At 44.6% G+C, this 25,379-nt stretch overlaps 2 protein-coding genes across 3 annotated transcripts in view; one reads left to right on the forward strand and one right to left on the reverse strand.

Annotated features, from left to right (window-relative positions):
- Positions 1-25,379, forward strand: part of LOC101634261 (chromosome unknown open reading frame, human C1orf194) — a 65,622-nt gene that overhangs the window by 27,691 nt on the left and 12,552 nt on the right. The window lies entirely within an intron of this gene.
- KIAA1324 (KIAA1324 ortholog) overlaps positions 1-25,379 on the reverse strand; it is a 54,863-nt gene that overhangs the window by 25,194 nt on the left and 4,290 nt on the right. For both annotated transcript variants that reach the window (XM_004689703.2, XM_012730113.1), the window contains exons 2-3: positions 5,075-5,195; positions 2,964-3,156 (exon numbers count right to left, since the gene is read on the reverse strand). In XM_004689703.2, coding sequence (XP_004689760.1) covers positions 2,964-3,156; positions 5,075-5,195 — 314 coding nt within the window. The remainder of the gene's footprint in view (positions 1-2,963; positions 3,157-5,074; positions 5,196-25,379) is intronic.

Here is a 25,379-nt window from a genome sequence, read left to right on the forward strand (position 1 = left end):
GCTGTACCTCCTCCTGTAATCCTTACCTCCTCCTGTAATCTGTATAAGAAAAGTATTATATTCATCACCCTATTTTTTTTAGGATGAAAAAACCAAAGGACAGTTTAGGAAACTTGTCCCAAGTCACCTAGTAGCGATTTGTTCATACCCACTAGGTTTTACCATGGCCCTAAGAAGGGAGACACGTTTCCAGAGAAATCTATGCAGATACCCACACATCCTGCTTAGGTCCCACTGCGGGGCAGTAATAAGTTGCATAAGTTCGCGTGAGGAAGAAGAAATTGTTCTGGGAAATTTGCACGTTTCCAGGGTGTGAGGCCCCTTTTCATGTTTACATAGAGTTCCCATTCTCATTTCGCTTTCACAGTATCTGGGCATCTGCTCTCTCTCCTCCACTAATACACAATGTCCTTTCTATCATTCCCCTTCACACCCGACCCCTCCTGTTCATCATGTCTCTGATCTTAGGGCTGTTTCAGTGCCTCAGTGCGGGACAGCTACTCAGGAACAAAGCATGTGCCCCTGAAGACTCAGGATCCTGTTACAACAACTTCGTCAGTTGGTCTGTTTTGTTCCCAGTTATTTATTTCAGGCCAGTTTTGTGCTGGACGTTAAATATTGTAGATGCAGCAAAGAACACGACGGACCTGATTCCCTCCCTCTTGGGGCTTGCAGTCTGCTTCCAGTTCTGGAGACAGACTTAACAGATCACACAGTTAATCATGTGGTAATAACTGTGATTAGCACTACAAGGATCTCAGGAGTGTGTGGTAGAGTCTGCAGGTCCGGAATACCATCTCCAGGGGTGGCTGGAGCACAGGAAACCACAGGGGAGGTGCTTGAGAGGCTGGAGAAATGGGCAGAGGGCAGAGGTCACATGGGCAGAGTGCAGAGGTCACATAGCCCTGTGGGCTATGGCAAAGTCCTGGACTTTATTCCAGAGAGAGAAACCAGAGACGCCAAAGTCTTAAGTAGGAAAGTACGGTGATTGGATTTGTGTTTTATCAAGATCAATCTCGCTGCTGAGCAGACAGTGGAGGGGTGGAGCGAAAGTGACACTGGCTTGGGTCAGGATGGAGGCAGAGTGTTCAAGTAAATACAGCTAAATATACAGAGGCAGAAAGTCAGATGCCTGGCACATTGTTGCCAGCTCAGTTATTACATTTCTGGGGGGCATAGGGAAACCATGAAACCACTCTAGGCAGCCTTCTCCTCTCCCTGCCCCTGTCCCTTAGGGATATCATGGGACACAGGAGAAACATCTTTTCTCCTCCCAGCAACCCCCAAAAAGATGTCTTACGATACCTTAGGATCAAGGCACTGGAAACACATGTTGTCATTAACTGGCCTACAACCTGCCTGGCTGCAAAATCATGATTTCTGAGCTCATCGAGGTCAGAAGAAAAAAGAACCTTCCTTTGCACGTGTAGGAGTTAAGTGAGCCAGACCAGAACCTTTCCTGGAGTCAATCACGTTGTCTATTAGGACTCAAACGGGGGTCTGAACCCACACTTCCCTCTCCTTCCAGCTGTAATCCTCTCTGGCTTTACCACTGCTGCCAATGTTGTCATGCTAATGATTTGAGACATCGGCTGGTACTCTAACATGACATTAAGATTGGACTACCAAAGGGCTGGCTTCAACAATGAGACTTCTGGGAGATTTGAGCACAGGAATGGAGATTGTGCTCCTGGCTTTAGAAATCCAAGTGTAGAACAACTATTAAGTCCCTTTTAGCCTTTGAATTCCTTGAGTATAAGAGAATCTTCATTGGCTTCCCTCCTTATTCACCATTAGTATTTAACAAAGAGCATGGCTGAGAGCCCTTTACATCAGTGCACCTGTCCACTTTTTCTCCCTTAGGCCCCACTGTGACTCTGCACACACTAAGTTGTCACATAGGGCCCTCCCTAGTGGCACAAGGGGTTAAAGTGCAGCACTATGAAACTATCCACCACTACTATAGCGTAAGTTCCATGCCCGGTCAGGGAGCTGACCCACATGGCACAGCAGACCTCTCCTGTCCTGCCTACTGCTCCCCTCAGCAGTGTATTTTAATATATTTGCCTGTTCTGCTCTGTCTCTGGTGAATCCTCTTACCCCCTCCCCATACCTCTGACCTGTATCCCAGTTCTTGTATGCAAAATAAATAAATCTTTTTTTAAAAAGTCACATGGAGGTGTCTGTGGGGTCAGCAGAAAGCATAGAATTGGATTTGAATTCCCCCTCTCCAGTTGTAAGCAACAAAATTGACCTATAAAAGACAACTGATTTAAGCTCCCTGAGCCTCCATTTCCTCATCTGTGAAACAGGTACAACATTGCCTATTTCTTGAAAGTGATTGCAAATAATACATGTACGCATGGAATGGGACAGCCCAGGGCAAGATAAGGATCGCTCACCTGGGCTGAGCTTTTCAATTTACTGAAAGGTCTCCTTCTGAGCCAGGGGACTCTCTTGTCATCTGGCTCTCAAGGGGGTTGGAAGACCTCAGCCACTGTGGACCAAAGCTCTGGTCCTTCTCGGTTTACGCTATTATAAACTCAGGCTAGGCAGGCCAGTTTTAGCAGTTAACACCAAGCCGGGAAGTACCCAAAGCTTCGCACAGTGTGTTGCCATCAAGTTGAAGTTTTGGCTGATTCAGAATTCCATGGTGGAAAGGCAGTTGGGTCTGTTTGAAATGGACTGCCCCCAATAGATCCGGACTACAGCGTCTATTCCCTCATGTTTTCCCCTCATTGGTCACTGGCCAGCTGAGCTCTCTGGTCACTGGTAGTCTCAGCCCAGTGGGTTGAGAAGGGCATCCCATTCATCGGCCTTTTGGGGACCTGTTCAGCGCTTGTGGCCACTCTCCTCCATCCTCTCTGCCCAGTCTGAGGAGCAGGAGAGGAGGCTGTCAAGGGCTGGCTGGGTCCCTGCCCCAGCACAGGGGTGGAGAGTGCGAGGGGATGGGGAGCACTCACGAAGTACAGTTCTCAGCAGACTCGGTGGTGCTGTCCTCCAGCTCCATGTTGGTGGAGAGGCTGGCGAAGCCATGGGGCAGCTCGTCCCACTCATCAAACCGGATGCCTGTGCCGAGAGAGTAGCGGCCCTCTGCACATGGCTTGCACGACTGGTCCTTCATGTCCAGAAACTCCCCGGCTTTGCAAGAGAAGGCTGGAACACAGAGCAGAGGCAAGGGCCAGTGGCGAGACCGCTGCCACCCCAGAGAAGTGGACGGCTGTGGCATCCTTAAGGGAGGAACTCGGGACTGAGCTTTAGAGCCCTGATGTGTCCTGTGGGATTCCACTTACATGGGACTATCCAGAGAAACAGCCAGAAAATAAGCAAACCCACAGAGTCAGAGAGCTGACTTGTGGTGCCAAGGACTTGGGACGGGGCAAGAGGTGGCATTGCTGATGGGCAGGGTGGGGATGGTGAACATGTTCTGTGATTAGAGAGCGGTGATGCTTAGGAAGCTATTCTAAAACCACTGAATTTTGTACCTTAAAAGGGATAATTTTATGATATGCAAACCAACCATATCCCAATAAAGTTGTTTAAAAAAAAAAAAGGACTCAAGGTTTTGCCCTGCGGCAGGACCTGGGCCTGCCCCAGACAGTCCGGCTTCCTAAGGAGAGTTGCCTTGGCCGGCCCAGAGCCCTCCGGGGAAGAGCCCGCCAAAGCCTCGCATGCCAAACCTCTGAATGGTGCATGCCCTTCAGCTCCGAATTTCCCCCGTGAGCCTCTGGCCTGTGTCTCCTCTCTGCCACTTAGCACCATGTGAGTTGGGATTCTCCTGAGCTGCTAACTCAGTCACTGCATGTTCTCATCAGTTCCCTGCTACTTGCTTTTGCTCATTCAGTGACCAGAAGTATCTTTCTAAAACAACGATATGTTCTATTCTCCCCATTATTTAAAAAATAAGCCAGCACTCTCCTTTGGTTATAGAATCAGGCTCTCGACCCCGTATTCAAAGTCTCCACAATCTTCTCCCAACCTAACCTTCCCATTTGATCTCCTGCTATCGGCCTTCACCCCAACCCAACCTGGCATCCCGGTGTCACCTCCATCCCAGACCACATATTCTTCCCTCAGTGTGTCTGGTGTTCTTCTGCCTCCCAGCTTTTGCTCAGGTGGCTCCTGACCGCTCAGCATTCTAACATCTCAGTCCAGTCCTCTTCTACTCGTATTAACACCTCACAGTGTGTCCTTCACAGGGGCTCAGTGGCTGGCCCAGACTTAGCAGGAGTGTCCTAAAGGTTTGATGGGTGAATATCTACTCTGCCCACCGGCCAGCCAGCTTCTGAAAGCAGAGCCTGTGTGCCTTGGCTACACTGTGTCTCCCGCAGCTTATAGCAGGAGCTCAGGCACGTGCAGGCCACGTTAACTGAGGTCACTCGTTTGTTCCCACAAGACACAACTCACACCGTGGCCATTTCCGTTCATCAATTTTACAAATATTTATTTGCTCACTTCCTGGACAGACTAAAATTTTAGAATTTTAATACCTTCAGTCTACTTTCCACATCTTCAAGTGTTCCGTGACTCTAGCCCCTGCTTTTTACTGTTGCCCTTTGCATTTCAAATATCTGTCAACGATGGAGAAGTTGCAACTCCAGAGCTAGGATGGGAGCTGCAGCCTTTCCAACTGCATAGTCGGCTCCACCCCGTGCATTATAAAGGTCCGTCCCTGCAGAAACTCCTCTTCTCTGGCTTCCTTTTCAAGAACTAAAGCAAATCACAATCTTTTCTAATGACTGATTGTGGCTGCTGAGTGTGGATTGGAGAGAAACGCACAGGTCCAAATGAAAATGTATGCAAACAAACAAACAAAAAATACCCGAGTAACACACAGGTGGGACCACTGACATTTTATATCCTGATGGAACTGAAATTTTAAAAAATCGCTTCAGATACCTACTTTGTACCCTTTAAATAACAGTTCTGCACCAAATCCCAAAAGGGTAAGCGAGGGCAAGGTCTGATTTCCTAAGGCAGCTGCACTGGCCAGAGGGGCCTAGCTCGAATGGTGGGAGGCTCGGGGCGGAGGCCACACTGTGCAGGGCGGCCCTGGAGCGGGGTGGCTGCTTACAGCACTCGGTGCCCTTGACGGGGTCTGGGAGGCTGGTGCACAGGCCAGGAGTGTGCGGCACGGCGACCCTCCACCTGGAACCCGTGCTGTCACAGGCGGTGTACTCGTAGTGGTACTCGGACTGCGGGGGAGAAGAGAATGGGTACGATGGAATTAGCAGCAATCAGGCATTCCCAGCTTCCCACCCACTTTCTGCCCAGCACCATGGTTACTAACACTCATGCTCACCCATGGTTACTAACACTCATGCTCACAGGAGCCCTTCCTGGGAGGCACCTATACAGAGGGGCATCTGATGATGAGATGATGGGGTGTGTGTGACTGTCTTTGCTGTGGTATATAAATAATGTCCTAATAGATCAAAGGAATGTACAGCGCTAACTAGAGAACAGGCTGGACACAGGTGGGATGGTTTCTTATCCCAAAGTGTAGACTTTATGAGCAAGGATGATCTAAATGCAAGGTTGGTCCACACTACATTTAGAATGGGTTGCCACTGAAGCTGAATTTCTATTTCCCTGAGTTCCTCATGTGCCTTCTGCCCAGAAAGACAAGAATTCCCACCTTGCATGTTATGAAATGTCATTTTTAGTCCCGGCAGGGGGTGTGCTCCATCACGGGGACCTATTCATGCCTGATTTCTCTGTGCAGCGGGGACTCACACTTCAGCTGCTTTACCTGAGCTAAGAATAAGCAATCACACGACCAAACGGCCAAATAAAACAACAGTGGCAGCAACAAAAACAATCAAAAGCACTAATTGAGAGAAAGAAAACATGATAAGCCAAGCCAAATGATCTTAAATATTTGTTGCTCTTTCAAATTTGGGGAAAACAAAAATAACAACAACAACAACAACTAAAAACCTCCAGACCCCAGAGTTAATGTGATTTTGGCTCTGACAAGTATTTCCTAATCCACATTTACCTAAAACTATATTCAAGCCCAGAAGTACTTTGCTCATGTCTACCTTCCATCCCCACAAAGGCATGATTGCACAACATGTGAAAATGCAAGGGGCTGGGACTCAAAACGAGATGTTTTTGAAGGCTGCTAGTCTAAGACTACATTGGAACCAAAAGGAGCTTTACCTTTTAGGAGAGCGAGTATGCTGCATTTCATCTATTCCAGACATTTCAGTGTCTGTGAAATCAAGATGACTTACAATTGACACAAAGGAATGGAAATTATCTCTTCAAACACATCCTTGAACACCCATTCTCAGATCTCTGTATGAACCCAGAGTTCGAATAGACGCTGGCCATATTATTTCATTTTCAGGTTTGGCAGCTAAATTTGGCTGAGTATGAGTTTGTGTTTGATTGGAAATAAGAAGGTGGAGGATTTCTGGGGAAGGCCTGGATCTTTGTGTCAATCAACACAAAAAGAATGGTGCTATATATGAACAGGTAGAACTTTTGCTTTGTGGCACATTAAAAAAAAAAAACAAACATGAAGCAAGGGCATCTCATACTTGTTTGGTAAGTTAGTTGTTTCTTTCTTGACCTGTAGTTTCAGAAATCTAGGAAGCTGGAAGGCCGACTTGAGAGTTGTTTCCTGTTATAAATCTTTGCCAGATTTACTGGGTTGTTGGAAAAGCCATGACTTATGTTTTCATTGAAAAACATAGAAAAATATGTGTCATGACTTTTCCAACAACCCAATATATTGCACACCTGACACTGATACCTGACACTGAGACACACAGGTACTGTGCCTCAGAACAACTGCACGTAAACTTCACCTTGGGGAATTTTAGAGGACTGTGAGTCTGACTTTCAGCCATGAGCTTTGCCTTCGGATTTAGATGTTAGTGTCACCTTGGAAGAAAAGCCACCAGGACAGGATTCTTGGTGCCTTCAGGTTACCATCTTTGTGGGTCTACTTTTCCTCATCATTCCAGACTTTTCCTTTTCCCAGAGAGCTACCAGGATAAATAGGGCAACTACAGTTATTTCAACTGCATTCTAAAAATGACACTCTCTGAAGGATTCTGTTGCAAGAATAAGGGGTAAAATTCACAGTATGCAAATGGAGTGAATGGAGTGAACCAGGCAGAAAAGACTCAGTGTTCTCCCTGTGAGCAACATAATTATGCCAGTCATTTGCATGGAGCTTTTGCAGTTTCCAAACACCATCTCATCTGATCTTCAAACTCCTGTAATACAGGCAGAACAGGGTGTTTGCTTCACTCTGCTGATGAGAAAACTGACTCTCTAGGAGTGAAATGGCCTGTGCTTTTGTCACACAGCTGGCAGGTCACTGGCCAGCTTTTTTAAAAAAAAAATATTTATTTGTGTATACAAGAACTGGGGTACAGGCCAGAGGTGAGGGGGGTGAGAGGACTCACCAGAGACAGTGGGGAGCAGAACAGGCAGATGTACGAACACATTGCTAAGGGGAGCAGCGGGGAGACAGGAGAGGTCTGCTGAGCCATGTGGGTCAGCTCCCTGGCCAGGGATTGAACTCGTGCTGCAGTGGCTGTGGCCAGCTTCATAGTGCTGCACTTTAACCTGTCATGCTACCAGGAAGGGCCCCCCTCCACCCTCAAACAGGGCCAAGTCCATTTCCTTTTGTTGTCTTTCACTTGATGTCCCTGGGCCCACTCAGATGAGAGTTTTGCTGGGAAAAATGATGGTTCTAAGCCTTGGAAATTTTCCTTTGCAATATGTACTAATTCACTGCATGTCATTTGGGAATCTTATGCCCTCCAAGGAAGCTAGCTTAGTAAAGACAGTTCCATCAGAGACCGCCTCAGTTATAGTCATGCTTTGTGAATCAGTTCTCCAGCAGCACCTCTCTCTGCCAGTTATCTGCGCCATTTGTGGGGTCACAGAGGAGACACACAGGTACATTCAGGATATAGGTTCAGCACACTGCTCTTTGCTCCTCCTGCCCCCACATGCAGTGTGGAAATCAGAGCTAAGCCCTCTTCCCCTCACTTCTCAGCCATACGGGGACACAGTGAGAAGGCAGCTGTCTGTAGTCCAGATAGGATGAGCTCATCCTCCACAGAATTACCTGCACCTTGGGCTTAGATATCTGAGCCTCTAGAACCACAAGAAATAAAAGTGCCCAGTTTAGCCACACAGTCTCTGGCGTTCTTCACAGCAGCCTGGACAGACTAAGACAGTGCCTAAGGGCTCTGGCAAAGACAATAATGCACCTCTGACTTCAACGTGACACTTACCACTGAAGCACACAAACTTTTACTTCTGAAGATAGTTTGGGTGGCTTTAGCGCACGCGGTTATTTTGTTGCATGGGACTTCTAACCCCAGCTGATGAGACTTTAAAAACCAGACTCCATAAACATGTGGCCTAGCTTCTAGAAGTAATAACCACTGCAGCAGCAGAGCTGAGGAGACAGAGATAGCCAGCGAGGACTGTCAGGGAGAAGCACTGGGCGCTTGGTGGAGGTGAGGGCTACCATGCCTTCTTCCTGCCAGGATGCTTCTTCAGCCAGCTGGTTGTGGATGCTGGCCACAGTGGCCTGGTGGCCACAGTGGCTGGGGTACCAAAGGGCTGCACCCCAAACATGGCTTCCAAGGGTTATCACAGGTATGTCCTGGGCTGCAAAGGCCCTAAAGAAAGTGAGGGCTCAGTGGGGTGGTACAAGAAATAGGTTCCAGGACTGATGACAAATGGCCTCATTGGTCTCCCACTCCCTAAGCCCACACTCTGCATTTGTAAACTGATGAAGTTGAACTTAGGCCGGTCTAATTCCTAAGACCCCTTCCAGTTCCAACAACTTAGAAATGTATGGCTGATAGCTGCATGAAAATCTGTTCTTCCGTTCAACCTTTCTCTCTGCCTTTAAAATGTCACATCTTCATTTTGAAAATAATTATCCAAGTCATAAATGTTCACTGAAGAAGATAAACTACAGGCTAGGGATAAAAAAGAAAATAGAAATCTGCCAAAACCCAGGCAGCAGAGATAACTACATTTAACATTTACTGTATTGCTTTCCAGATTTCCTTGACACATGCATATGCATTTTTTAGAAACAAATGCAGATCATATGGGATGTCAGTCTGTATTGACTCTCCTGTGACAATTTAGGTCACAAGCACTTTCATGCGTCTTTAATGGCCGTGTTGGGGTTTCTTTAACCACCTTCCTATTGTTGGACTGTAGCTGTGTCCAATTTTTCCTTATTCTTAATAGCACTATAGTGAATCTTTCTGTGTGTCTGATTATTTCCTTTGGATAGATTCCCAGAAATGGAATTACTAGGTTAAAGAGTTTCTTTAAGATTCTTGACCAGGAAAGGAGATTTCTAAGAGAAAGCAGATGTCTCTAAAATTTTTTTGTTATGGTTAATTTCAAATGTAAAACAGAATATAATGTCCACCCCCGCCCCCCACCCATAGTCCCAGTCATCCCACTTCACTACTGATGAATTTCTGCCATTACAGTTTGGATAAGTGAACGCTCTGGGGTAAAACATTGATGTCTGAGAATCAAGGCACAGCCACTGCTGGAGAGGGTGAGGAGGTAGCTGCCCAGTCACCACTGCCCCACAGACACAACAGACATCAAGCAGGTATCTCGCATCCTCAGTCTTAGAATCACCTGCTGTAAAAGGTTACAGCCCCCAGGAAGCAGGGCATCAACACGCCTTGGGTTTGTCTTGGCTGGGCAGGGCCTATGTCAGGAAACAGGTTCTTAAGTAAACCCGGATTTTGATTAGAGCCAGGTTTGTAGTAGAGGCCTTGTGCTCTGGGAGAGGCTGCCTGCTACTCTTTGCCCAACTGCAGACCCACCCCCTCTCACTGTCCCTGAAAAGCAGATCCTTTAGAGAGACTGTCAAGGTGGGGGCAGAGAAGGCAGTGCCCAAGTTTGGTACAGTGGGGTCCACAGGTATTTATTGTCACAGCTGCAGACAGGCCTTGGTTTGGAAAGCCCCTGACCCAGATGGGCGCAGACCCCAGTAATCAGTCTCAAGGAGAGAGACCAGTCTTTTGCGGGGAGGGAGGAAAGAGATCTTTACAGCACTGAGCATGGAAAGTCATGGAGAAGTGTCTGACATAGAAGTTCATGACTCAGATGAGATTTTCTCTTAGGCGTGGCCTTAGGGCCGTGATTTCACAAGCTCCTGTTCTCTGTTCACATGGCTTCGGAGTGCTGCTCGGAGTTTGTGTGAATGATCCTGCTGAGGTTCTGGGGTACTGGAGCCTTGCTTTGTCCTGTTGTAAAGAGGAGACTTCACTGCCCCCCATATCCCTATTGCTTTGACCTCCCTGTCACAACTGCCCCCCACTTCCCAAATTCTGAATGACGTTGTTTTCTAGAGCACGGACCACCTTCAGACACACTTCATAATTTAGCTACCCATTGTGTTTACTGACCCTGTCTGCCCCGCCCTGGCTTCACATCAGGCGTGAGCTCCATAAGACAGAGGCCTTTGTTTCTGCTCCCTGACGTAGCTGTGCCCAGGACGGTGCCTGCCCCACAGCAGTTCTCAATGAGTCTTTGTTGAGTGACTGATGGGTGGGCAGGGGCATGGCGCTTGAGCGCCCCTGGATCAGAACCAGAAGATCTAGACTCTCATCTTGTACTGCCACCCCCAGTGCTGTATGATCCAGGACTAATCATCAAACCTCCCTCCCAGCCAATAAAATGATTCTCCCCACCCCAAACCAAGTAACATGAACCTCCTGGATCAACTAGGAGACTATACTCAGGAAAGTTCTTTGTAAACTGGTCTAAGACACACTTGCTAAATAAAGGGGTACAGCTGTGACCTTGCCCGGGGAGCTCCAGGGGACACAGGAGCCCTTCTTTCTTCATTCTGGCAAAGGGACTGGGAGAAACGAGCCCAGTGACATTTCAGGTCTGATAGCCATGAGGACCACAGCAGCTCGAGCCCGCCCAGCCCCTTGGGTGTTTACTGCCTTCCCCGGGCTCAGTCCTCCCTCTGATCAGTCTTCTCATACATATGGAACAACAGCTGTCCCTTCTCTAGGCTTCTCCCCCAGAGTTAATCTCTCCAAAGGGAAGGCTGGTCTCTGACATTTATGATACTGGGTTACTGCAACCAGCCCATCAAGTACAGAGGGCTTTTCACTATTGCTTGTAAATGTCCTTAGGATTGAAATGGCTTTGTAGCCAGGAAACAAAATGCCCCTTTATAAATCCCAGTCCCTTTCTGATAGGTGAGTGTTGGGTACACACGTGTCTACGAGGCAGGGCTTTATGAGATTATATTTCAGAGGTGTGCTTTTCTTGGTTTTTAATGAGATCAAAATGTTCCATTAAATTTTTCTCACCTGAGCTTTTAATCATACATGAAAGAAAGAGGCCAACGAGCTGCTGGTCTATGCGGCAGTCTCCAAGGACAGCTTAGTGTTTGGACATGTTAGCAGTTTGTGATGGAGAACTTGACCCTGGAGGACGAGGATGGACTTGTGGATTATCATAGTAGCTTCTATATGGTTATAAGAGCTTTTGTAACTCCAGTGGAACAAATGCAAACGAGCGACTGCAACATACAGTCTCCTAGAACAGTTCCTCAAACTGGGGTGAGGAGTCCTTGAATTCTCGCCCATGAGTGGTGACTCTCCACCTTCACCTTACATACTTGTACTTGGCAACCACAAGTCAATGCTCTGTCTCTATGGATTTACCTATTTGGATATGTCAGATACATTAAATCCTATACTCTGCAGACTTTTGTGCCTGGCTTAACTTAGCATAATGTTTTCAAAGTTTATCTGTACTGGGGGATGGATCGGTATTTAATTCCTCGTTTTGGCTATATAGTATTTCAGTGTCTAGCTGTACTGCATTTTATTTAACCAAGCAACTTCCCTTTTAACCCTAACCTTCCCTCTTTATACCCCTATTGTCTTGACCTCAGTGTGGGTTGTTTCCAGTTTTGAGCTGCTATAAAGAATGCTGCTATGCACATTTATGTTCAAATATTTGTGTGAACATATATATGTTTCAGTCCTCTTGGGACTATACTTAAGAGTGGGAATGCTGGCATATACAGTAACTCCATAGTTAACTTTTGGATGAAATGCCAAACTGTCTTTCACAGCAGCTGTACCATTTTATATTCCCACCAACAATCAATAAAGGTCTCAATTTCTCTACATCCAAGTCAACTCTTTTTTATTACCTATCATAGCTTCGTTAGTGGTTCATTTCATCACTCAAGTATATCCTTCACTACTCCCCGACAGTATTCTGGGTTTCCAAAAGGACAACACCCAGTTGTGAGCTAGAGTTCCCTTGTATGAGCTCACAAGAGCTAATTATGCTTGCCTCTCCCCAACTCCATGTTCACTGACACTGACAGCTTGAAATTGACTATGATGGGAGCATTTACACTATGGGCATTGGCAAACACTATAAAGCAGAGCATCCCTTCACTTCTCTAGACAGACAGTTGTTAAAAATTTACCAGCACAACACTAACAGTGTACTTTTACCCCTAACTCCTTAGCTTTCTTCCATTTTCTTTTCTTCAGTTTGCAAATCCACCCTTTTACCTACGTACCTTCTAGTTTACTTAAAAGTCTAGCCTTTCCCAAAGCTTGGCTTAACTCTTTTACACAAAGCTGTTGCTACAATTTCAAATACCATGGTCTGATGATACTAAATTTCTAGTTTAAGTCTAGCCCTTACTCTTGAGCTCCCACTCCTTATCTTTAACTATGGGGGCTTTCCTCAGCCACATCAGATCCAACATTTAAAAACAGTTCTCAGCTGCCCTCTCCCGTGGTGGTTCATATCTAACTTGCTTTCTGGTAGCAATATTGGTCTTCAGGAGTTTTTGAATTCTACCCTTATATGCTAACAATTTGTATTACAATAATAAGTAATACTTGTATTTTTACAAATGTAGAAATAACGTGATGTGTATGATGTACACTTGACATGTTTCAAAATTTATTTTTACTTATTTCTTCAAAATAGTTACTAAATTTCAAATGCTTAAAAAAATTAAATACCAATCTTGGCATTGACCTTTTGCTCTGATATTAATGCAACATTACTGCAACATTCAGCAACTCCTCAAGCCAAAAACTGTACCCTTGCCATCTCTCTCTCTTAGTTCCTGCATGTTATCTACAAGACCTGCCTATTTTCTACTTCCAAAATATCTTTTGAATAAGTCTGCTTCTCTCAGTCCATACTGCCAAGAAATAAGCCAAAATACAGTAACTTCTTATCTAGAGTGTAGCAAGTCTGGCATCTTCAGGGATCACAAAGTACCGCTGCCTAGGTTGCATACTGCACAATCCTCCTAAGTGCCACTAACATGCAAGTATAAATAAAGGCACTGTCTTATAAGATCTATATCACAAAATAAGAATGCTCTGGGTATATCCATTGACGTGCTATCAGGTAGAAAGTAACAGGTGAGAAATAACAAGCTTTAAGAATTGAATACTTCCTTGCTTTCTTTTACCTCCAGTCCATATCTCTGATCTCCTAGTTTACCTGGCTTGAAATTCAACACTTCTGATCCCAGTCTGAATAATAAAAATCAATTTAAAAGAATTCCTCATGAGGATGTGGAGAAAAAGGAACTCTCCTGCACTGCTGGTGGGAATGTAAACTAGTACAACCACTCTGGAAAATTGGAGGTTTCTCAAACTGCTAAAAATGGAGCTTCCATATGACCCAGCAATCTTACTCCTAGGTACCTACCCAAAAGACACAAAAACACTGATTCAAAAAGACACCTGCACCCCCATGTTTATTTCTGCTTTATTTACAATTGGAAAGACATGGAAACAACCCAAATGCCCAAAAGTAGATAGCTGGATTAAAAAGATGTGGTACATATACACAGTGGAATATTACTCAGCAACCAAAAAAGATAAACATATTCCTTTTGCAGCAACATGGATGGAGCTGGAAGGGATCATGCTTAGTGAAATAAGCCAGAAAGAAAAGGGAAAATACTGAATGGTTTCACTCACAGCAGGAGTATGAAGGACCAGGTGAGCAAATAATAGTAATAGTGAACAACTATATACCAGAGACATTTTACCGGGGGTGGAATGGAGAATGGGATCAACAATGGTGGGGAGAGGGAAGTGCACTGAACTATGGTGATGGTACATGGGTGATTTGGTGATGGGAAGCCCATGGGATTACAACTGAAATGGAAAAAGGCACAAAATGATGTAAAAAATGAACTATTATATACATACAAAAAGGATTCCTCATCATTGGTGCATTTTTTTCATTACACTTTGGTTGTGGGACCTGCATGAGCATCCTCCTACTTTTGTTTTTCCCACTGAGAGTAAACCCTGATCAGGACTCACGCCGTGTCTTCTGTGCATGCCCAGCACCAACAAACTGACTCGACTGTGCAAACGAACCAGAGTAAATGTGAAGGCAACAGGGACTGTATCTTGACAGGACAACTTGGTGGTGGAGGATGAGGACGAGACGGGGGTGGCATTTTCACTCTTAATGCCTTTTGAATTGATTACCATGTAGATGAATTACCTATTCAAAAAATTTTAGGCATTATTTTTTAAGTGAATGCCTCTCTGAGAGTGAAACTTTTTTTTTTAAAGTAAGCTTTTTGGAGCTGGGTGCTCAGGGAGTGCCCAGGCAGGGGAGGCTGCAGCAGCATTGTGCCACCCCCGGCAGGAGCTAACACTGCCATTGTGCTTCTCAGATGGCTCCCCACCACGGGGAAATGTTCTTTAGAGGGTAAATTAGGTAATCAGGAAGTCTTGCTCTGCTGAGAGAGGGGGACGGTGACAGGAAACAGTCTCTTTTACAGCCTTATCTCTGTCTCTCAAAAGAATCTTACCAGCTCTGGGCACTGATAAGTATTAAGTGTGGGTGCTATGAACCAGAAAGGCTGAAGAGACACCTGGACAGATGCCCCTTTTCCCATACAATGAAATCCGTACTGCTGACCAGTGGTGCTATGGACACCAGTGTTGCGACTGCAGAAGTTCTGGATACAAATGCCAGCCCATTCTCTGGGGTCGTCCCAGCCTCAGCATTACCAAGTGTCACCACCTGAGATTTGAACCCACAAGGGAAACTGAGGTGGGCAAGTACAGAGTTAACTCTAGACACTGGAACTGCTCTGGCAAAAATTGATCCTGCTCTTGCTGAAGTCACTTCTGCTGCCATTGGGGCCAAGATCCAGGGGCAGGATTGGTGGAATGTACTCGGGCAGTTGTTTTTAAAAAAGGTTTCCAACAACTGAACAAGTTGCTACACCAGTGAGCCCAATCATTGTCCCTTAGAGCTGAAATCTAGAAACTCTGGGCCTCAGCAACTTCATTCTAGAAATAGCATGGTTTTCTTTAAGTCTACACTGTGAAGGAGGACAACAAACAGATCCTCTTGGTGCCCTCTACACCTTTTGAATTGTTTACCTGTCTGTATTATCTGTTCAAAATATCAATTTAAACAGTGTCATCCCGCTCATGACACTGATTCCTGCAGAGTGACACGTATTTATGACTGATCCTCTAAGTGAAAGGGTCAGAAGAGAACCCAGAACCTTCTCACCCACATGATGCCCCGCCTAGCCTTCTGCCATTTACATCTCCCAGTCTCTATTGAACTGCCCTTTCCCAGGGCTTCAGGGGATAGCCCCTGATCCTTTTAGAAGGCGAGACCTCTGACCTCCACAACATTCATGGGTCCAATCATGAACTGCCTTGTTTTGTTGCTACCGGTTCGCCTTCCCAGTCAGGTGGCAAATCCTCTGACTCACATCTGTGTGACAGACAACCCGACGTCTAACTGTGCTCTGCCCACAAACACAACTTCCTATTGTTTCAGAAAGGGAGCAAGGTCTTCTCATCCAAGCTTCAACCAGGTACAGCCAACCTGATAGACCTGACAGGTGGTTACAGCTGTTGGTTAACTGAGAGACTAAAAGATCCAGAAACAGAGTTTACTCTTTTTAGAGTGCTTAGCAGTAATTACACCTACACTTAATTTTTTTAAATTACAAACTCGTTAATAAACAAATTCAAGCAGAAATGTACAAGGTAGAAAGTGAAAATTCTCTTCACCTCTCGAAGCATCCTGTTAATGATGTGTTCTCACCTCCCACTACCTGTCTTAGCCACAGCAGCCCTAACAAGTACCACAAACAGGAACGCATTGCTGAACAAAAGAAATGTATTATCTTGCAGTTCTGGATGCCAGAAATCTGATATCGAGCTGTGGGGAAGACTGATTTCTTCTAAACTGGGAGGGGGAATCTGTTCCACGCCTCCACCTAGCTTCTGGTGATGGTCACCTATCCTTGGGTTCCCTGGTTCCTGCTGGCCCAACTCCACACTTCACCGAGGCTTTGTTCTATGTGTGTCTGTGTCCAAATATCTCTTGATGAGGCCACTGGTCGTATTGGACGAGGGCCCACTGATTGACATCCTCTTAACCTGACTACGGCTGTGAAGACCCTATTTCCAAATAAGGTCATGTTCTGAGGTGCTGTGTGGTACGTCAGGAGATAATCTCAGGTACCTATGATTTTGGAGGACACAGTTCAACCCATACTGCCCCCATCCCTCCCATTTGGACTAGGAGAGATTCATAGTTTGCTTGTAAAATTTGAGAATAATGTCTTTGGACAAATAATAAAAAAAGTCAATAGAGTCATGTTGCCTCCCATGTGGGAAATAAAATTAACATCTCTCATGGTCCTGAAACTTTATAAATTTTCTTCCTTTAATCTTCACAACCGTCCAAAATTCCTTGATGTCAAAGACTAACATGTCCATGCACATCACCCCCATCTATAGTAGACCCCAAACTGCAAGTCAGACAAGAAGCATCTGCTGAATCAATGAACTCTGTGGGGTAGACATTATTTCCCCCGTCTTGAGAGTGAAGAACCCAGTTTGGAGCTGCCCAGGTACATGCTGCAAAGTCACATGGCTGGCAAATAAGCTGCCATTTCGGGACTCAAGTCCAGGCCGGCCGACTTTCAAAATTCTTGTCCTTTCCCTAACCTGAAGCCAGATGTTCTCCAAGTATGGAGGCAGGACGCCATCACCAAGAAACATTAAATATGTGGAAAAACCCCAAACTGGCTGGCTCCAGCAGTGCCTGCTTGCAAACTTGTCAGAAGTGCAAATGCTTGGGCTTCTTCACTAACCCATGAATCAGAACCTTTAGGGTGTGGTCAGCAACCCCCATTCCAGCAGGTTGCAGCAGGCCCCACCTGCTACAGCTTGGAAGCCCCTACGCTAAGCTGGGAAGCTGGGTGGGTAAAGAATTACAGATTACCTCCTTAGTCTTTTTTTTTTTTTTTTTTGAGCCTCCTATGCTGTTGCAGGATTTCCAGAAAGTTTACCTTCTACTCCACCATCATTGCTATTTATGCTGAAAAATTATATTACCCACTGTTAAAAGGCGAGAGATAAGAGTGCCTAAAGGTAATTACTGAAATCCGAACTCTTTCTTCAAGTTTCTTTTCTCTGTGGGGAAGGATGCAACATCCTGAAAGAAGCTTTGATGAAAACACCACCACCGACTCCCAAATCAGCTTCAGCTTTTCCACTTAGCAAAAAGGACAGACAGTCCCCTGGGGGTAGGAGTGTGGTTGGTGTTGCAATGGAGAGCACAGCTGCTTGCTCTCTAGCATGAGATGGCCAGATGCTTTGAAAGCTGCCAAAGAGCTGCGAATCTTGTCGACAGCCAGGTGCTTGCCCAAGGTGAGGGACGCCAGGTGCCTCCCCAAGCGGAGTGGGCCAGTGCAAGCTCCCACACAGGGTTCCGCTTCTGGCCTTTGCATGGCTCATAACCATGAGCCTGCAGCGTAAAATCTGGAAACACCCAAAACCAAAGCTAGCGGCAGTGGGAGAGCAGCGCCACTGCGGACCCGCAACATTTTCCTTTGGCAAACTGGAATATTACCCACTGTGAAAAGGGAGGTGGGACCAGCAGAAGGGGAGCTGGAGGAACAAGTGCCATCTGAAGAAGTGCCATCAGAATGCGCGACTGCAAGCCATTTGCCTAACTTCATATTCTCAGATGGCTTCTGCTGCAAGGCAGAAGGTGGAACACTCCTTTATTTGGAACTGAAATTGGTAGCAGGGTTCCTCTGCCCCTCCTACCCCCCCAAAACCCCCATCCAACCTGCACCCAACAGTGCCTGAGACACACAAGACTCAAGGGCTTTCCTGGGGCCAGCCTGGAATACCACATTGGGAACTGAGTCCAAGGCAGCCTCTCACTTCGCCAAAGCAGAGATAGGGCCTGGGATCAAGAGTGAAATGAAGGCAAAATGCCATTCTCCTGAATTTTCTGCAAGGCCTCAGATGGTCCTCCTGCTCACTAACAGTCCCAGGAAGAAAGGAGACGGCTCTTCCCACTTCTTTATTTTTAAACTTACTGATAAACAAACCAACTTGCTTTTTCCTCCCACTGAGCAGTGCCAGTGTCTATAAGGCTAATAGATAGTAATTAATATCCTATTCCTGCTATCTCAATTGGAGTTCAAAGGGAATTAGTCTAATTAAGAAAATACAGTTGATTCTACTAATACTTCGTGTGTGTGTGTTTATGGACATCATCCCCCTAATCCATTAACCTGCAAACTCCTTGGGTCAGTTTGCCCCAAATTCCTAGCTGCTTGTACAATGCCAGCACATTATGGGTGTTCGAGATGATTATTGTATCAAGAAATAACAACCTGAGGACTTAGGGACACCAGATTTAGGGAACTAATCCAACATCAAAAGGATTGGGTGATTTTATGATATGCCATGATTTGGAATTTAAAAGTATGTCCATATGTTCTTTGATGTTCGCCCTTCAGAAGAAAGAGTTTAATTCTGCCCCCCCCCACCTTAAATGTGGGATGAACTGAGGGGCTTGCCATTTTTTTTTTTAGGATTTATTTATGTATGCATACAAGAACTGTGGTACAGGTTAGAGGTATGGGGATGAGAGAAATTACCAGAGACAGTGGGGAGCAGGCAGATCCACTGAAATACACTGCTGAGGGGAGCAGTGGGTGAGACAGGAGAGGTCTGCTGCGCCATGTGGGTCAGCTCCCTGGCCAGGGATCGAACTTGGGCTGCAGTGGCTGCAGAGAGCTTCATAGTGCTGCACTTTAACCCCTTGTGCCACCAGGGAGGGCGCAATAAATGCTATTGTCAACCTCTATGTTTTAGAGAAACTTGTTAAAAGTACTCGCTCACCGACAGCAACAGAAGATAGTGTATCCATTCTGAAAAAGATGATGGTTCCAAATTCCTGGTGCACCAAGAGATTTCTATGTCCTTAATAGCTGATTTTACAAGGTTAAACTTCTACTGTCAAACTTAACACTGACAAGACATTCTCCTTACCGCATGCACCCTGCTATATCTTCAGTCCTTACTAAATTTTACGACTTCTGTAAAGACTGATTTAGACTCTTAACCATACTCATCCACACTAAAATAACTATCCTGAGCACATTTGCCCATTGGCACTGGACCACCATAGCCAGTACCACCTACTGGGTGCAAGCTGTGTGCCAGTGTGCCGGGTGGGCTCATGCCCCTCCAGAGCCCTGACCGTCCAGAGCCTTCAGATATGTAGCATTTCTTGAAAATGGGATCTCTACAGTTACCGCAATTAGAAGATGAGGTTATAATGGCATTGGATGGGGCCTAAATTCAGTGACTGGTGTCCATATAAATGGCCAGGAGAAGACACCTGGGGAGAGGCACAGGTGACAATGAAGGCAGAGAACTGCAGAGTCAAGGAAAGTCCCAGGTCCCTGGTCACCACCAGAAGCTAAGAGGTGAGAGAAGAGTCTTCGCTAGAACCATCAAAGAGCGCAGGGAGCTGCATATGCAGATTTTGAACTTCTAGCCTTTAGAACTATGAGAGAATATATTGGCACTGCCAGCTTCTGGAACAGCAGTCCTAACAAACCAATGCAATCAGTCATTGTACATCTTTACAATTCTAAATTAACAATGATCCTTCAAGTTGAGTGGGGTTTGCTTCTTTAACAAATGAGTCTCACAAACAGTGAAACTACACGGGGGCCAGCACCCAGACCCTGAAGCTGTGCTCTGCCCAGGGCCCCTTCCTGCCTGGCCCTGGGCATCGTCTATCATTGCTGTTCCATTCAAGGCTGTATGTGCTGTAGATGTTGGCTTCATGTCAGGTAATTCTGTCTTTTTCAGTTCATTATGTTCAAAAAATACTTGGTGAATGAATTATTTTTTAACTTCCGTTAAAAATAAAAAGTTTACAATAACTTAAAAAGTTAAAAATAGAAGAGGAAAAAGAATATTCAGTAGAGAAGATATGACAGTGGTCCATGCTCTCCAGAGAAAACTTGTTGATGTTTTCAAGCTCTGACGACCTGGTCTCCAATATGGATAGCAATGGTCAACATTCCTAAGCAAGATTAAAAACAAAAGGGTTGGGCCTGCATGGTGGCACAAGGGGTTAAGTCTCAGCCCTATGACACTATAGGTGGCATAAGTTTGAGTTCAATCCCTGGCCAGGGAGGTGACCCACATGGTGCAGCAGACCTCTTTTGTCTCACCCACTGCTTCCCTCAGCAATGTACTTCGTTGATCTGCCTGTTCTGCTTCCCACTCTGTCTCTGGTGAAGCCTCTCACCCCCCTACACCTCCGGCCTGTACTCCAGTTCTAAATGCATAAATAAATAAATATTAAAAAAACAAAAAACAGCATGAGCCACAAACATCCTTGCACAAATTTGAACTAAGTCAAGATGAACAGCTATAACTGGTGCTTGTCTCTTGTTGGCTCTCTGGCCATCAAGGGATTGGAGTTCAAAGCAATCAATTTCAAGCAAAATCAGATAACTTCAGTTTCCTTCCTAATTCAGAGACAGCTTTCCTTTATTGTTTTCAAGGGCAAAGCAGAGGGGGTCTCCAATGAACGTGCAGGCTTAGCTTCTTATATCAAAGCTCTTTTTCAACCCTTTTATTTTGTATCAGTAAGATTCAGACTTTTAGAAAGATTCACATTCTAGCCCTAATGAACGCAATGTATATATTTTTCACACTGCATAGCTCTGTGGGTCTTTTTAAATGTCTTCAATAATACTGACACCTCAAAGAAGAAACAGAGGGGGTAAATTCGCAATAGGTTTCTCAGACTTAAAGGAATTTGAAAAGCGGAAAACCTAGGAAGTATGAAAAATACATTTTCTCCCAGCAACTGTCAAACACTATAATTATCAGTTCTATGCTTTATCAGGTGTGACATAGAAGGAGAGCTTAAGAAAAATGTGACAAATGGCACAATTTGTATTACTTACCAGGGGACAATGCAGACTGAGGAAAAGTTCATTTATAATTATATCAGAAAATTTGGCAATTTAGCCATCAGGCTCATCTGCCTTGACCTGGTAAAGTAGGCAACTTGATGGAATCCCCCAACCAGTAGGGCCCTCAGGGTCTCAGGGAACTGACACACTGTCACGGTCAGTGCCTTCCTCCTGCGTCTGATTGCATGCGGAGGAAGGCTAGGCTGTCTTTAAAACTTTAAAACCCCTGGGGTTGAGCCTAGGGTTGAGTCTCAGCAGTATCACAGCTACAGTCACAGAGCTGACCCACATGGTGCAGCAGACCTCTCCTGCGTCACCCACTGCTCCCTTCAGCAATGGATTTCAGTAGACCACCTGTTCAGCTCTCCACTCTGTCTCTGGTGATCCTCTCACCCCCGCCCCTACCTCTGGCCTACACCCCAGTCCTTCTATGCAAAAATAAAATAAATAATAAAGCTGCATCTTATCAACCCGACACACAACTACTGAAATGGTGAACATTTACTCTGACCCACTTCTACCTAAAAACATTCATCCTACAGATGGACTCAAGCGAGTTTGCATCAACGCGTGCAGGAGGAAGCTCGCTGTGGTGCTGTTACCATAGAAACAACCAGACTCAGCCTAGTCTGAGTTCTGATTCAGTGAGCTATATTGAAACAAGACATGCATACATATAATGACCGAACATTTAGTTGTTAAAAATAAAGACGCCGAACTGTCATCATGAAAACAGTGAAATATAGGACAAATATTCTGATCTGACTTGTACAGAAAATAAAAAAAAGACTAGACAGATGCGCCTGTAGCAGCATCAATGTTTCAAAAAGAATATATTTAAGCAAGTGTTGACAGTGGTTAGTTTTTGGGGTTTTGCAGGGAGGACAGGAAACTTGTCAGCTTACTTTCGCTGTTTGGATTTTTTTTAATTTTTAAAAATTTTTACATCATTCTTCAATTTGTTCATTTTTCCATCTCACTTGTAATCCCCATGGACTTCCCACAATCAATTCACCTGTGTACAATCACCATAGTCCCATGCACCTTTCCCACCCCATTTTTGATCTCATGGGTAAGGGAAAGGGATCAAAAATTCTGTTTGAATTTTGAGCATGGACTGGAGAAAACAACACAGTGGTTAAGAGTCCCGTTGCCTGAGATCCTGCTCTTTCACCAGCCAGCTAACCTCAGACAGAATAATTTCTCCATTTCTGAGTTTCATCATCTACAAAATTGGGATTGATTCAGGAAATCCGTTGATGGGTAAGGTGTGAAATCTACAATGTGATAGCAGAGAACAAGAGAAAAGAATGTAAGAATACCGACCCTCTGAGAGTTTACACTCTAATCAGAAAAGATGAACAATTAAACACATATGTGAAATACATGTCAAGTGGTAGAGAGTATTTTAGAGAAAGTAAAGCAGGAAAAGGGAGAGGAGACACTATGGGTGGAGTTGGGGTGGGATATTTAAGGTACCTGCATCACAGAGTTCTTGTAAGAACCAGATGAATTAATACATACATCTTGCTTAGAACATAAATGTGAACTATTATTATGATGGTGATACACATGTATTTTTTTTATAATGTAAAAGTAAATGCTCATTTTTAAATGAATCCCTGCCACCCTAAGCAAAATCTCAGCTCTTTTAATAGTTTTTGAAACTCCAAAGTAGGGATATCTTTTTCATTTTATAAGTGTTAAATGTCATCCAGCCATGCTGGCCTTCTCCCTCCTTAAGCACCAGACTCTTTCTGCCTACAAGCTATTCCCTCGTCTTCACCAGCGACCTCCTCCATATCCTTCAGCTTGTCACTTAAAGGTATTTTTGGGGAAACCGGCTCTAACCTTCCCAATCTAGATAAATCTCCTTGTCAGCTCTCATAAGATCCTTCACTTTTCTTTCATAGCACTTAACCAAATTTAAAAGTCAGTTGGACTGATTATGTTTGTATCAACTGTGTTCTTGAAGCCAAAATATCTTCTCGGGGACCACTTGGGTGCGGAAATGTGAGAAAGGAGAGGCTGGGAATTTTCATCTGGGCTAGATGGCGGGGTAGGCAGCTGAGAAGAGATTTAGAACAAGAATGGTGAATAAGAAGCTTGCTTTAGTAGTGCAAATACTAAAATTAGAGGGGTATAGAGAAGACTGTCATGGCCCTTGGGTAAGGTAGACACGCAAATTCACAAAGCATTCTGTCTATTTTGTTTTGTTTTTAAAAAGCAATGCTGGAAAGGGTTTCATATACTGTTTGCTGTAGAATGAACAAGTGTTCTATCTCGTGGTTGTAGTAACACTGATGTCGTGAGGAGCTTCAGATGGGTGAAGTCCCAGGGAGCTTCAGGTGGGTTACCTCCTGAAATACACCAGGATGCCTTACCGTGGTCCAAGCAGGAATGTGTGTATTGCCTTCTCATGTGTCAAAATCTGGAAGGACTGAGAGACTTGGCAAGGATGTGAGGTGAGGTGGAGGTGTGCAAAGGCGATCGTAAGCAAAATTGCTGTAACTTTTCCAAAAGAGATCCTGGATAAAAGATGAAGCAATATAGAATGTATGTGCTCTTTGATTGAGGAATGCCATTTCTTTCTAGGGACATATTCTAAGGAGTTAACCAAATGTCAGTTGAGCAAGTATTTATAAACATGTATGAACAAGTGTTCATTTCAGTATTGTTTATACTAGTAGAAATGAGACACTACCTGAATTGGTTGGTAAATAAATTATATTACAAGCTACAAAAACCTATGGAATATTTAAAAAGGTGAGCTATATTTTCACCATGTAGAGATACCCCCTGCACCTTATTGTATGAAAAAAAATTGTTATGAAACAGCATTATGATATGATCCCATTTATGCAGTTATATATTGACTTCTATACATATAACCATATAAAGATAGAAACTCTACAAGTATAGGAAAGAAGTATACATCTGGAAAAATGTTTGCTGTGTTTATAACCAGATACAAAATTTCAGGCACATTTTGTATCTTTTTGGATTCTTTATTTCTTGACTTTTAGAATGGACTGTATCATTGTTACAACAATGATAAAGCTAATTAAACATTGTATTCAGAAGAGGTATGGCATTCTGGGGTTCGATGCCAATTCAAAATCAATAATGTATGGCATTCGGGGGGTTCGATGCCATTTCAAAATCAATATTTTGCTTTGAGTGTGCTATTTGTCTACTGTACTATAGTTTTCTTGTATTTTTTTAAAGATTTATTTATTTATGCATATAGAACTGGGGTGCAGGATGCAGGCCAGAGGTGCAGGGATGGCGAGAGAATTCACCAGACAGAGTGGGGAGCAGAACAAGCAGCTCCACAAAGTACACTGCTGAGGGGAGCAGCGGGCGGGTCACGAAAGGTCTGCCGCGCCATGTGGTCACGAAAGGTCTGCCGCGCCATGTGGTCACCTCCAGGGCTGGAGATAGAACTCGCGCTGAAGCGGCTGCAGGCCTCTGGCCTGTACCCCAGTTTTGTATGCACAAATAAATAAATCTTTAAAAAAAAATTCTCAGGTGTCATCTTCCAGCAAGATGCTGAAATATATAAAGGTTCACTGGTATATTGTAAATTAGTTATCTTGTGATACTATATCATCATTCCTTGACTTTTCATAGCACTGAACCTGATATAACACCCTAAGCAGACTGGAGTGGTTATTTGTACATAGTAACTCTGCTTTTCACAGTGACAACCACAGATTTTTACCCTTACATGTGTATACCTTTGCCGTAATATATATTTCCATAAAAATCTAACATTTATTGAGTGCTGACTATGCACTAGTTTTCTATCTTCTTTTTATTTACCTGTATTTCTGCAAATGGAATGTGTCACTTGTGTAATGTTTAAAGTCATATATTTGCAGGCGTGTTCAGTTTTAATATACTATTACCTGAGACAGGGGAATGGATAAAATGACTTCCTAAAGGTCAAGAATTTGCTATAATTTAATCCCCCCCGATAGCTAACAAATAGTTCACTTTGCTGTTCTAGAAATACTTTGTGATACATGGGCACTTATTA

The sequence above is a fragment of the Condylura cristata genome, unplaced genomic scaffold, assembly GCF_000260355.1.
Source record: "Condylura cristata isolate star-nosed mole 26May11 unplaced genomic scaffold, ConCri1.0 scaffold00026, whole genome shotgun sequence".
Classification (NCBI taxonomy): Eukaryota; Metazoa; Chordata; class Mammalia; order Eulipotyphla; family Talpidae; genus Condylura; species Condylura cristata.